The 15,168-nt window shown below is 30.8% G+C and overlaps 1 protein-coding gene across 1 annotated transcript; it reads left to right on the top strand.

Annotated features, from left to right (window-relative positions):
• Positions 1-6,278: 6,278 nt before the first annotated feature.
• LOC142644586 (GDSL esterase/lipase EXL3-like) lies at positions 6,279-12,686 on the top strand. The gene is made up of 5 exons (XM_075819166.1): positions 6,279-6,668; positions 10,449-10,579; positions 10,686-10,919; positions 11,164-11,419; positions 12,235-12,686. The coding sequence occupies exons 1-5, from the start codon at positions 6,392-6,394 to the stop codon at positions 12,420-12,422; spliced, it is 1,086 nt and encodes a 361-aa protein (XP_075675281.1). The 5' UTR covers positions 6,279-6,391; the 3' UTR covers positions 12,423-12,686.
• Positions 12,687-15,168: the final 2,482 nt, after the last annotated feature.

Raw genomic sequence — 15,168 nt, 5'->3', positions numbered from 1 at the left:
ATCTTCCACGTATGGACCAAATCACCAATCTAGATACTTGTCCCATTCACCGCCTTCTTGAAGTCCTCAAACAATAGCTGTTACACTACTCACCACTGTTCAGAGGTCATTTCTCCATTAATGCGGCCAAAGAGGTAAGTTCAGAGTCTTTAATGCGGTGGTAACAGTTTTCTCTAAGATATTTCTTATTCTCTCCTTCTCTCTGTGCCCATATGGAACACATCCTCCCTCACCAGAACTCCTAAAACTCCCTTATATACATCAAGGTGTACGGTATGACCTCTACTTCCTATATCCGAGGAGATCTCCCTCTTCGGATCATTTCCACTAACCTCTTCCGTAATAATTTGCTTGTGGGCTTTCATATTCAATACAGTCATTACCACTTCGACCCCCTCGGATGAGTTAACATCCTCGGACCAAGCCCAAGGCCCAAAAACATATTCTGACCCTTCTACCCCCACAATTACATTAAAACTATAGCATATATATATATATATATATATATATATATATATATATAACCGAAGCCTCTGAAACTCTCACAATTTTTCACATCAGCACAAAATTTAAGTAAAATTATCATTTTATTTTTGTTTAGTCCAAACTTAACAAGGAGTGAAACTTTATCTCTCTAACAAGTCCAACTTAAACTCCAACTCAAACTCATCATTTTTTTTAAACAAAATTATTTTTGTTTAATCCAAACTCAACAAAGAATGAAACTCTGTCTCTTTAACAAGTTTAACTTAAACTCAAACTCATAAGCACCATAAAAGCAACACAAACCCCAATATTTTTTTTAAAAAAGCCGAGTAGAGGTATTAGCTCTTCTTATATTATTTTCTTCTCTTCTACTTTGTTAAAAAAAAATATTTTACGGTTTTTCATATATTTTTAAAAAAGTAATTTTCATACATGAATCACCAAACTCTCTTTAGCTATTTTTTACAAGATAAATAAGTTTGCAATAATTGAAATTATTTTTTTGAATGTAATTCATCTTTCTTTTATATTTCTCTATTGTTTAGTTATATATATATATATATATATATATATATATATATATATATATATATATATTGTGGAGAGTAAAAGGGCCCAAGTGGGCATATGAGCCTTTGGACTGTAGCATGGAGGGCCAACCTGCTCCAGAATTAAACTCTACGAATTGACCCATACGCCGAAGATCCGAGGATACAGCCGAGGGCGAGCTTCTCCTCGGACAGGTCCAAGAGAACTCAAAGCTTCATTATGAAGGTCAAAGCACAACTCTGGAAAGACTAATGGTTAAAGGGGGAAACCCTGAACCTTCTCGATGCACCAGTGTTAAAGAAAATATCAAGAGCAAAGGCTGCCACCTCTGCATTAAAGACTCTGCACCTACCTCCCTAGCCGCATTAATGGGGAAGTGACCCCTGAACAGTAGGGCTGAAACTTCTAGTCACTGTCCAAAAGGCATCAGGGGAGGAAGTATTTAAGGGGGGTGAAGGCCAAAGAGAGGGGTCGTCGGTAACTAAGAAAGAAAATTAAGAATTGTAACCTTTAAAGAAAGAAAGAGAAATAATACAGAAGTAGTCCTCGGCTCACGTCCAAGGAGGTCTATTTGCAATTATCGTTTATTATTTACAAGTGTTTGTAACTTCTAGCCTGTTATCAAATTCTCAGTACCTTTAATCTAGATTTCGAACCCACACTCTACAAATTTCATTGTTTAAGGCTCATTGGGCCTGAGCCCATAACCTTCTTTGGGTCCAGGTGCAATTGTGCACTTACATATATATATATATATATATATATATATATATATATATATATATATATATATATATTGTTTTGTTTCAATAATTTCTAAGTAGTGAATTATCTGATTCTTTAATATTTTTTGGTCTTTTAGAAGTTTTAGCATCTGAATTTTTGAGTTATTTTTTTACAGTATTTGAAATTGTTTGACAAATTTTTTGCAAACCATTGTAAGTTTAAGTAATGACTTCTTCATCAAATTGTAACAAAAATTGAAGTCATACAAGATCAAATCATGTAATGGTGTAGTTTCTTAATAAATTTAAGATTTTATAAAATTATTTAGTCTACTTCACAAATAGGTAAATTTTCATGCATGACACAGGTTAGCGACTAGTTATTATTAGAAGTAAAACTATATTGCAATTTTTTTTTAAATTACTTTTATTAAATTTCAATTATAAAAAAATTTCAAAAAAATTATAAAGAATTTTATTATAAATTTCAAATTATTTTGTGATATATCATAATTATTAGTTTTAAAAATTATTATTTAAGGTATATCATAATTATTATTTATATATAATTTGTAATTTATTTGTACATCAAACAACAATTTTTTTTATGAAGCTGTACATTTGTCTCATCATGTAGGTGATGCATATATGAGTTCTTCTAAAACCATACACCACAGGATACTTGAAAAAGATAATTCAATCACTATTTATCGATACTAGTACTTGTTGTATTGTATATATCAGCGTGGGACAGGATGCAATCTTTATTTTTTTGCTAAAATAAAGGGATGCAATCGTTAAAAGCTAGCAGTCTGACAGTAATTTTTATTTTTTGATGGGGTCTTATAGTAATTATCAAGTGAACGGTCTCATCCATCAACTGCTTAATCAAGTGGCTTTAAATGAACCGAATTTAGGCAGCAGTTTGGGTCCAGTGCCACTGGCACTGGACCGTTGAAATGATATATATCTATTTTTAGATATGTTTCACAATCTGACTGGGTCCATTACGCGGATAGTATCAAACCTAATTCAGACCCCCGAATTTATTATGGATCCAAAGTTCCAAACTCCCACCTAAAATTTTCAGAAATATTAGTGGTATTTACTATTTTTAGTTCCCTTTTCCGAAAATAGACATTAATTGCCCATTTATAGGAGATTTAACATTGCAAATCATGCCATATATTATTTATATATATATATATATTATAGGCAAAATTCAAAGAAAGTTTAATTAGAATTTCAAATTAGAGTTAAATTTTGTACCCTGTGTCATAAATTATTTATTTTTAAAGAGAGTTTTATTTTCTAATTTTAGAATCAAATATGAGACTACATCATAAATATTTATTCAAGTGAGTTATTGAGTACAAAAAAAAAAGTACTTCACAATAACAAAAATTAAGAAGTAATAGAAAAATAAAAATAAATAAATAAACATAAATAGTTTACATTTTATACTTAATAATATTCTTATAATACTTTTTAAAGAGTTAACAAAATATAAGAATGACTGTCAATAATATTTAAATTATATATATATGAATTATACTAAGCACATTATTGTATATCTTTAAGTGTATTTATGCATATGCATGAGGTTACAAGCTAGTATTAATAATGTTCACATCCAACAATACTATTTTATAATGTAGGGTCATATTGATTGCCTCATTATCTTTCTTTTGCATTTCATAATTTGGATTTTACTATCTAAATTTTAAGAATGTTTAGATTTTATTCCCTAAAATTTGAGGATGTTTAGATTTTACACTCTAAAATTTTAAAATTTAGGAGTGTAAAATCCAAACACTTCCAAACTTTAAAAGGTAAAATCCAAATTCTGAAACCTCCAAATGTAAATTCCAAGTACTCCTAAACTTTGGGGGGTAAAATTCAAATTCTGAAACTTTAGAGTGTAAAATCTAAACACCTCCAAAATTTAGGGATGTAATTTGTAATTTACCTTTTTTTATTTTTTTATTTGTTATTCTTTCTTTTACTTTGTACTCTTATAGTCCTATCCTATTTAAGTATTTATAGAAAAATAATAAAAGAAATCTGAGGGCTTAGTCAAATCATCTGTAACTCTGCTCCCTAATCACAAAAATAAATATTCTAAAAAATTAAATAAAATAAAGGATTTTTTTTTTTGGTGAGTACTTAGATAGTTAAAAACTTATAATAAGAGAGTGAATACTTGAAACCTAGACATATTGAAAATATTAAGAATTGTCAACTATTCTTATAATAATAATAATAATAATAATAATAATAATAATAGTAATAGTAATAAAAAAGGATATCAATCCTGCCACATCACCTATTATTAATTTTTTTTTGAATATGCGAATCAGGTATCAACAGGTCAAATATGCTTATAATCTAAAGATTTACAATAATAATGAAAGCATGAACCATCAGAAGCTCTACATTATGGGTAATTCCAATTGTTGCTATTTGTGGTTTTATGATTAGACTGGCATTGGGCTCTATTTCGAAACCTAATCCATATATAATATATGTTAATTTGCAATTGGTTAATGGGATTTGGTGGTTGAGATGGAGACTAGAGTTAGAACTGTAAAGTTGTAATTTACAACTATTTTGTGTTGGCTTTAATTCCATGCTAAATTTGATTATAATTTTATTCAATCTTTTATACCTTGTATTTATTGTGGGATTTAACTGTAAGGGTTGTGTGATAGAGAGAGAGAGTGTGTGTGAAGACTCAAGCATTTGAAGACAGAAGAGTTTTCACGGATAGCTTGCGACTAAACATCCCGTGAAGTGATGCATGTGCCTTGCACATGACTGGAATGTGAAAAGTCATGACAGTTGGTTTGCGAGAGTGTCTCGCGAGTAAGGCCTTCCCGCGAGATACCCGCGAAACAGTCTGTTTTGCTATTTTACCTTATCTGCTCCACTACATCTTCATACACACTATATATACCATAATTACCCATATATTGAGTAGAGAGCTTTTCAGAAGAGAAAACTCTAGTCTCAAACCCATGAGAGTGTTAGATTGTCATACTCACAATTCTACACACCATCCATTGTGGTTTTCCTCTACTCTTACCTCTCCATTTTCAAATCCTTGAGAGGTTGATAGCCCAAACACTTACCACACCCATATTGAGTATTTAGTGATTTTTTGGTGCTGCTGGGAAGTATTGGAAGAAGCCAAGTTTTGGCGGATGCAATCGGGCACATTGCGGGATCCGAAAAGCTAGACAAGACAAGACACGGTTCCGAGAAGTCTTGTTGGAGTAGGAGCTTGAAGGGCTTAGGTGCACTGGGTAGACTAGGTGTGGAGGGTCTTTTGCTATTCGTGTATCCCAACTTATTGTCTAGTGGATCGATTTACTGCTTGGAGGGCGGCGGAGAGGTTTTTCGCTGAGTTCTTCGGTTTCCTCTTCGATAACACATCAGAGTGTTATCTTGTGTTTGTATCTCCCTTCCTTACTCTTTTAGATTTATTTTTACTGTTGTGCTTTAATGAATATGGCTTAGAGTAGTTGTTTTGTTTGTTCGCTCATATTTACTCTATTCTGCACTTAGTTTAAGTTAGAGTAAAATCAACCGAGCCGTAATATTTTAATTTGGGGTCTAAACAGCTCTTATGTTTTTAACACAAATCTGAGCTTTCAATGGTAAGTTTACACAAATTACAACTATTTTAAATCCGAGCTTTCAAGAGTGTTATCTTGTGTTTGCATCTCTCTTTCCTTACTCTTATGCCGTACTTTTATTGTTTGTTGTTCATGTTTATGCACTAGAGTAGTACCGGTTGTTTGCGCTTCATTTACTCTTGTTTTCACACTTAGATAAGTTAGAATAAAATCAACCGAGCTGTAATTTTTTTAATTTGGAGTCTAAACTGCTCTTGTGTTTTTAACACAAATCTAAGCTTTCAAGAACTGTACATATAGATGAGGTGGGGATCATGGTCTCCCCTAAAATTAAGATCTTTCTTAAAGTTCTTGGTCTTTCAATAAGTGAATGTTTGACCAAAACTTTCAATGATACTAAGTTGAATAATTTTTTCATTTTGAAAAATATCCAAATGGAGTGAATTATAAAAAAAATGCTATAATGGGTTCCAGTTAGCTAAACTAATACAATTTTCTAATGGTTGAATAAGAGATTTGATGTTCAATCCTTATGTATACCAAAAACTAATTGGTGTCTTAATTTGAAGATAAAAAACACAATCATCAGATGGATTGAAACTTTGTAAAAAAAAAATCTGCTATGGTAGTTCTTATGGTCGGTCTCCTATACTTTATAGTTTATACTAACAAAGACTAAAATTCCTAAAACTATTCAACAATTAAATTGTTGATTTTATATCATATTATTAAAATTACCATACTTAAAAGTATACGAGACATGTCACATTTATTTATTTAGTTAGTATTATGAATTAAGACATGTCACATTATATTCCCCTCACTGTCGGAGCCAGGGATAGAATTAAATACAAAGACGAAGGTTTAGGTGGAGGAGGAAATCATGGTTGAACCTACTATTTATGTCAGACTCCCATGCAAAGGAAACTGTACTCCCCGACAGGCTATACGTCTTTCACTGTGAGTCTGTGAGCAAGGAAGCGAACAAAGAAAATGCACTCTCCCTTTATGAACTCCCATCCTTGTTCTATATTATTGTTCAATCTCATTTTGTTTGTTCTCTTCTACAACTCCACGGCTGCCATAAAGCTACCACCAAATGAAACCGTTCCTGCAATTTTTGTCTTTGGAGATTCAACAGTGGATACAGGCAACAACAACAATCGAGTAACTCCATCTAGGGCTAACTACCCTCCGTATGGGAATGACTTTAAAGGAAAAGTTGCAACAGGCAGATTCAGCAACGGCAAGGTACCCTCGGACATGATAGGTATTAATTCATGATCTCTCTCTCTCTCTCACGTGGTATTATTTTCTTTTTGTCTGTTATATTTGGGAAAATCACGTCATAAACTATGGCTCCGTTTAGTACATGTATTTAAAAACTAAAAATTGTTATTTGAAAATATTTATAGAAATACGTGTGAATGCAAAAGTGTGTAGAAATGCGTAAAATATTGTTTAAAAACTGAAAATAGTTACTTAAAAATACAAACCAAACACCCCTATATCTTATTTTTTATATACTAAAATAATGCACAATTGTCCCCTAAGAGCATCTCCAGCAGATGCTCTATATCTATTTTTTAGAGAGAAAAGCCTATTATACAGTGCTTCTCTACACGTAGAGAACACTGTAGCAATTACTGTAGCACATCTAAACAATATTCTCCCTTAAAATAATACCTGGTTGAATAAAAAAATAACTCTTTCTCTCTCGTTCCTTTTCTCTTTCGTTTTTCACTCACTCGTGCTTCTCTATCTCAACGGTAATATACCACAATCAAAACAAAAACACAAAACCCAATTGAAATATTTGAAACACAAAAACAATCTTTCTTATAAGCCTAATGAAATCTGAACAATAAAATAAAAATAATCAAACCAAAAAAAAAAAAAAAAATGTAGAACGCCGATTACCACTTCTTTGCCGGTGATCTATGTGTGTATGAGAGAGAATTTGTTTGTGTGAGAGAGAAAAAGAAAGAGAGAGCTTCTTGAATGCTCCGGAGTAAACGAAGACAAGAAAAGAAAAAAGAAAATTGACGAGAGCTCTAGTGGAGTAGACGAAGAGAAGAAAAGAAAAAAGAAAAGTGAAGAAATCTCCAGAGAGTGCTAGAGAACAAAAGAAAAAAGAAAAGTGGAGATAGAGATAATGGAAAGGTGTTGAGGAGAAAAAAAAAGGGGGGGGGGAAAGAAAGAAAAGAAACGTGTGATGAAAAAAAAAAAGATAAGGGAAAAATAAAATAAAGAATAAAAAATTAAAATTGAGAAATGTCACTATAATATTTTCACAATAAATCTTAAATGGTGGGTTGTTATTAACTAATACTGATAAAAAAAAAATTTAGAAAGAATGAAATTTTTTTTTTAAGTAATATGTTCAAATTAAAATCAGTAATAATTTCAGCGATGGGTTCAAATTAGAACTAGTAACAACTTTCCACATAAGATTTTGATGTGATTTTTGTGAAACTATTGCGAAAAATGTTGTGGATATAACACTTTTCATTAGAAAAATATAATTGTTGCGAATGAATATAGGAAGAATAAATGATGATAAAAAAAGAATAAAGAATTAATGAAGAAATAATATTTAAATGAGATAGAGAATAAGATAGAGAATCTGTTGGAAAATGTATTTGAAAAAGTGAGTAGCTAAAAGGTAAAAGTCACTGTTCATTCTCCAAACAGTACAAAAATTTGGAGAATCTGCTGAAAATGCTCTAAAACTCGTTCATCAAAAAAAAAAGAAAAAAGAAAAAAGAAGTTGTCCACTAAAACTTACCAGTTTTGAAGTTGCAATCAACATTACTCGATCGCATTGTTGTAAACAAGGGCGTAGTTATGTGTAAGGGTGGGGCCATGGCCCTTAAAATTTTGAATTTTTTTAAATATATATAATTATTTTAATGTTTTCAAGATTTAGTCTACAAAAATATGAGTTGACTCTCAAATATTTGATTTAGTCCAATGATGCTCTTAAGAAAAAAAAATTGGTCTAATAATTACAAATATATAACATTATTTTTCTCAATTTTTTTTTAATATAAAATGTACTCTTATATTAGTTAAATGTTTGATAAAATTTGGCACTAGACATGTTTGAATCTATATCTTTTTCAACCAGTCATATGGCAATTAACAAGTCATTAACTCATTAAAAAAATAATATCACTAAAATTTGTTTGGAGCCTAATTTATTCCTTCAAGTTTTGGATCATTCATGTTTTCAAAATTTTCATTAGTTCAATTGAAAGATTTTTTACTTACTTTAGTATAAAATTTGATAATTTGTATCAAAAATAAAAAATTTTAATAATTTCATTGTAAAAATGGTAAAAATAAATTTTATTTTATGAAAAATCATCATCAAACATAATTTTAATTGAAAATACTAAACTTTTTGTTTGGTTGGGTGTGTATATATATAACTTATCAAATAAAAAAGTGTGTGTATATAATAAAAAAGTGTGTGCATATGTGTATATGGAGCTGTCTTAATAAATATATTAGTGGTGCAACTTGTCTTCAAACAAAAATTTCAGGCTCCACCCTAGTTGTAAATGTATTAAAATTTGTGGGACCCACTGAGGCGAACATACTACTTTTTCTTCTCTCCTAAATGACTTTTTATTTTTCTTCTCTTCCCCCACGAAACCCACTAGTTGTCTTCTTCTTTCTTTCTCTTTTTTTTTTCCTCTCTTGTACGAACCCATACTGGTGTTCGAAGGTCTTCTTCTTCATTCTTTTTTTCGGGGGGGAAGGGGGGTGGTGTTTGTTGTTTTGCTGTTTTGGTGGTCTTCTTCTTTCAAATAAAATAAAACCCAATTGAATTCAACCCCACCAACAAAACAAAACCCATAGAAACAGAATCTCAAACCCAGAAAACAAAACCTGTTTGAGTTTAACCCTCACTCACAAAAGACAAACCAAATAAAACATTTAGAGCAAACAAAAGAAAAGAAAAGCAAAGATGCAGGGACCTGGGGTTCCAACTTCCAAGGGACAGAGCACTTACTATTGAGAGAGACGAGAAGAAGGAAAAAAGAAAGGGCGAGTGAACAGGCTCATAAAATAAAATAGTACTAATTATACCATTCAAGTCAAATACTTTTTACTTCTAAAAAAACATATACTCTTTTTTTTTTTGGTAAAAAAAACATATACTCAAACCAAACGTACAATTATATTTTTTTATACTTTAAAATATGTTATGTGAAATATTGTATTAAATACATTTTTCTATATCATAAGTAATTTAAATATATATTTTCATAACACTTTTTAAACCATAATTTTACTTCATTTTGAACAACAATACTTAAACACTGCTATCAAATATATGTGTAGTCACTTGAGTTATATGAGTTTAAGTAACACCCACTAAAATGGAACCCTCTAAGCTTACCTAGAATGACTGAAATGCTCCTCACAATTGTTGTTCATCTTAGTGGCAATGTTTTTTGAATTCATATTTCTGTTCATTTTCTTTTCTTTCTAGCCATACAAGATTTCAAAGAAAAAAGTGGAGATTTGTTTTGGGTTTTTTTTTGGGGGGGGGGGGGGGAGGGAATTTCAATCATTTTAGCTGGGATTAGTGGGTTCCATGCCAGTTGGTGTCATGCGCAACTCATGTGACTATGTTATTTGTCCAACTTAATTGGGAAAGTGTCGTAAGGGGTTTAAGTATTTCAAGGTTTTGGTTTTAGGGTGCTAATTGTACATTTTCGTAGTTTAAGAAGAGTAACTGTAAAATATGGTATAGTTTAAGTTCGAAAAAAAATGTAGTTTCCTTTTTCTTTTTTTTTCTTTCTACTTTTTATATGAGTTATATTTTCTACTCATACTAAAAAAAAAATTCAAAGTTTATACAAATAAGCTATATATTTTGAAAAATATTATTCAAATAAGCTACTACAAATAAGTTATTCCAAAAGCACTTGAACTTTTAGAATACATACAAGTCAAAATAAAATTTTTCATTCTTTTTAAAAATTTCCTTAATCCGTGCCTAAAGTTCACTTTCTAATTCCATTTCAACTTTTAGTGGAGGAATTGGAAATTAAAGATCTTTTACCTGCATATATGGATCCAAACTTGCAACCACAACACCTCATTACAGGTGTTTGCTTCGCTTCTGGTGGCGCTGGATATGATCCCTTGACATCCAAACTAGCGGTACACGCACAATACTTTTGTTCGTTCACATTTTGTGTATAATATGCATTTCCCTTTTTATCATTCTTTTCTCTTTTTTATTTTTTATTTTTATTTTTTATCAAAGTCAAGCTGGTCGTTGTCCGATCAACTTGGAATGTTGAAAGAATATATTGTGAGGCTTCAAGGAATTGTTGGAGCCAACACGACAAACTTCATCTTAACCAGAAGTCTATATCTCATTTCATTGAGTAGCTGCGACATTGCCAATGTATATTTTGGACCTACTTCACGAAGATACGAGTACGATTTCGCTTCCTACACTGACCTTATGCTCAAGTATGCTACCCAATTCTTGAAGGTAAGGTTTCATCCTACCAATTAAATTTCAAATTTCAATGACACAACTTTCTTGGTCACACTCAAGCTCATTATTGTAGCAATAGTGTTGCTATCCTATCCCTATTACCAAAGAACCAAAAAAGAATGACATTGACAAGAATAATGGGACCTTATAGTAACCATAAGGTCTGGATACCCTCATATCTTAAAATAAATTGGCAAGAACAATAATAATACTTGATGTCCCTCATTGTGTTTTCAAGGAAATTTATTCACTAGGAGCACGGAGGATTGGAGTACTTGGAGCTCCACCAATCGGATGTGTGCCATCACAAAGAACTATTGCTGGAGGATTACGCAGACAGTGTGGAGAAGGCCAAAATCAGCTAGCAAAGTTGTTCAATGCTAAACTGACTACCTTGTTGGATTCCCTTAACAGGGACATGCCCAATAGCAAAATGGTCTATTTTGATATTTACAACCCTCTTCTTGATCTCATTGAACACCCTGAAGAGAATGGTAACTCACAAAATTTTGTCACAATTTTTTTTTTTTTCCTTGAAATATGGTATGCATACTATTTTGGACATGGTAGTTTATAAAACTAGTTATGCGTAAAAAATGATTTATTCAAAATTGGTTTAAAGGAAAACTTTGTCACTTTCATTAATTTTTTTTGTAATATATTTAATAGAATACATATTTGAGTGACAAAAATGGAAGCTAAACTATATTTGTTCTATTTTTGTCATTGAAATTTAAAATGAATGGTCAAAATAACAAAATGTAAACATTTTAAATTCCTAAAACTTAACCTATATTTTAGGAACCCAAAGAATATTTTACAGCAGTTTTTTTTTTAATCATTTGTTGTTATCTTAATGACTTTGTCATCAACCATTACCATCATCATGTTTCACTAGCCTCTTTTGCTATTTATTTGAATTTCACAAACAATTTCATTAAGTAACCTTAAATGAAACTATTTTGCTAAGTAGCTTCATTTGGAACTCTAGTATTTGAGAGTTAGTTCCAAATAAGGCTATTTAGCAATGTGAAGAACTCAACTCTTTGAAATTTGAGTTCCACTAAAAACTTTTAAAAAATCTCAATTTAGGTGTTTTTCTTTATGAAACTCGAGTTATTGAGACTTGACTTACCCCTTAGAACTCAACTCTCATATACTCAAGTTCCAAATGAGGCTACTTAAGTAATTGTTTTTGAAAATCAAATAAATAGCAAATAGCCTCCTGTTTCATCAATTGATCATTGCTATTTTCTTTATAAAATAATAATAATAATAATAATATTATTTCTATATATCACATATACAGGCTTTAAGATAGCGGAGAAAGGGTGCTGTGGTACAGGATTAATAGAGGTAGCTCCAATATGTAACCCATCGTCTGCAATCTGTAAAGATGTGAATGATTATGTTTTTTGGGATAGTTTTCATCCCACAGAAAGAGCATACAAGATCATTACTTCTCAACTCCTCAAGAATTACGGCAATTTACTTTGAATTCTACCACTACAATCAATTTCAATGGTTCAGCCCTGGTCCTTCCCCCAAGTCAACTCTGATTTTGGATTTTCATTCATTCACATAATACTTTTTTATTCTGTCAGCTATGATCACAGATAGAATCTAAGGATCCATCTGATGTGTTCTCACTTAATAATATTTGTCAATTTCGAAAGATCTGTTAATAATGCATGCTTGTTTGCAAAATGTTCCAATTGTATCACCGTTTTATTGAATAAATTCTTATTTATTAAACAAAAAGAGAGGCAGAGACTCCGATTGTGCCAATTATCTCGAGTTAATTATTTAGTCCAATTATATAAGGGCTTTGATTAAAGCAATCAAACACAATATTGCGCTAATAGGAATAACATCAGATCCAAAAGCATGCGTAATATGGTGAGCTGAGAAATCCGATGAAAAACTATTCTAAAGGAAAAACCACTGAGACGGCTTAACTATCAATTCCAAGGAAAACAAATCTACACAGTAGAATTGAAGTTTACAAATTGAAAAACCCTATTCTAATTTGCTATTTCATGTAAAATTTATTGACATTACCCAATGCAACTTTAAATCTACCAACTTTTCTTTATTATTCTTTACCACAGTACGTAATCTGGATCATGTCAAAATATATATATATATATATATATATAGAGATAGGTTCAAGTTACACCTGGTGTAACTCTAAAGAGTTACACCTTTTTTAAACCATTGGATTTAAGTAGATCCAACGGTAAAAAAAAAAGACTCTCATTAATGCTAATATTCTAATTAATCTCATTTATTATCCCTTATTTAATACATTCCATACTTTTCATTAAACCCCAAAAAAAATGTCTACGTCTCTCTCCTCCATAATCACGTTTTTCTCTACTCTCTCTTTCTCCTCCATCAATTTTCTCCAACTCAATTCCATTGTCTTTCTCTTAATTCCAATCTCACCACCATGCTCCTTGCCTCATCAACATAAACACTCCAGATCTTGTCTCATGATCATGAAGGTTGGCTTTCAACAAGAACCCACTACAAACAAGTATTAGTTTATTTAAACAGAATTACTATTAATTAAAAAATTTATCAAAAACATTGTTCCCCACGTCTGTAAAGACCTGTGAGCAACCACATTGAAACTTTGTCACTTATTTTTTAAAATTTTAATTAATTAAGTATTAATGAATTGGCTATCAAGTATAGGATAATATTAGTAGTAGAATAAAAATAGTTGAAGCACTAAGCAAAAGCCGTATCTGTTTCAATTTGCTTAACTAAACAAAACCCACGAGCTTCATTCAATTCAGATTAGAAAAAGAAAAAACCTAGCCTCTTTCTTTTTCGGTTCATCTTCAAGAGGTTTTTTCTCTTGCTTTTTTGTTTTTTTGTTTTTTTTGTCTTTTGATAAATTTTTATACTTTCTGTTTATTAATCAATTAATCGAGCCTTCTAATAAACACACAGGCCCTGAAATTATTTTTCATCTTTTTTTTTATAATATAATTCTATTTTGATTCTTTTTAAATTTATGTTAATAAAAGTTTTTTTTTTCCTTTTGGGGGTATTTGATTTTGAGAGAGCTTGTTGTGTTCTATGTTTTTGATTCTTCAAAAGAATTTTTTTGCGCTATTATTTTGGTTTATAATTAAATAAAAAAATTTGGGTCTTTATTGTTTATATGCCAGATACTTTAAAATATATAGATTTTAATTTTTGTTCAAACTTTTGTGGGTATACGATATTGACAAAGGTAGTTCAATTTGAAATTAATTTTTTGTTAATAATGAATTTATGTACTACTTTTTAGGTTTTATGCAATGTTTTATTTTTTTTTTTTTAAAGACAATGTTTTGATTAAATTCATGTTCTTGCTGTCATTGGTCTTATTATTCATGATTGTTTATGTTTGCAAGAAACTTGGAATACATATTGTGCTGTGTCGAGTATAGTTGTCTGAGGAATAATTTTCCGTTTAATGAGTTGAGTAAAGCGACTAATGCTTGTTTTTAGTGGGTTCTTGTTGAAAAACAACCTTCATGATCATGAGCCAAGATCTGGAGTGAGATGTTGATGAGGCAAGGAGCATGGTGGTGAGATTGGAATGAAGGGAAAGACAAGGGAACTGAGTTGGAGGAGAAAGAGAGAGTAGAAAAAAAGAGAGATTATGGAGGAGAGAGAGATGTAGACTTCTTTTTTTGGGGTTTAAAGATAGGCATGGAATGTATTAAATAAGAGATAATAAATGCGATTAATTAGAATATTAGAATTAATGAGGGTCTTTTTTTGACTGTTAGATTTACTTAAATCCAATGGTTTAAAAAAGATGTAACTCTTTAGAGTTACACCAGGTGTAACTTGAACCCATCTCATATATATATATATATATATATATATATATATATATATATATATATATATATTTCTTTTTTAGTATAGAATTATTCTTGGGAAAGTTAATGTTTTTTTATTAGCTATTATTTACACCATTTTTGGAGATAGTTATGACTCTTTTTAATTAGAATGGCAAAAACTTATTTTAGACATGTTGGGAAAAATTCTATATAAGTGGGTGTAAGTGCACAATTGCACCTGGACCCAAAGACAATTATGGGCTCAGGTCCAATGAGCTTTAAACAATGAAATTTGTAGAGTGTGGGCTTGAAATCTAGGTTAGAGGTACTGAGAACTTAATAACAGGCTAAGGTGTGCAAACACTTGTAAATAATAGATGATAATTGCAAATGGA

Source organism: Castanea sativa, chromosome 1, assembly GCF_040712315.1.
Source record: "Castanea sativa cultivar Marrone di Chiusa Pesio chromosome 1, ASM4071231v1".
NCBI lineage: Eukaryota > Viridiplantae > Streptophyta > Magnoliopsida > Fagales > Fagaceae > Castanea > Castanea sativa.
This window is presented reverse-complemented; position numbering and strand designations above follow the sequence as displayed.

Coding starts and splice junctions, on each gene's coding strand:
- LOC142644586 (XM_075819166.1), top strand. CDS start 6,392: ATGCACTCTCCCTTTATGAACTCCCATCCTTGTTCTATATTATTGTTC. Junction 10,920..11,163: donor ATGCTACCCAATTCTTGAAG/GTAAGGTTTCAT, acceptor TGTGTTTTCAAG/GAAATTTATTCACTAGGAGC. Junction 11,420..12,234: donor TGAACACCCTGAAGAGAATG/GTAACTCACAAA, acceptor TCACATATACAG/GCTTTAAGATAGCGGAGAAA.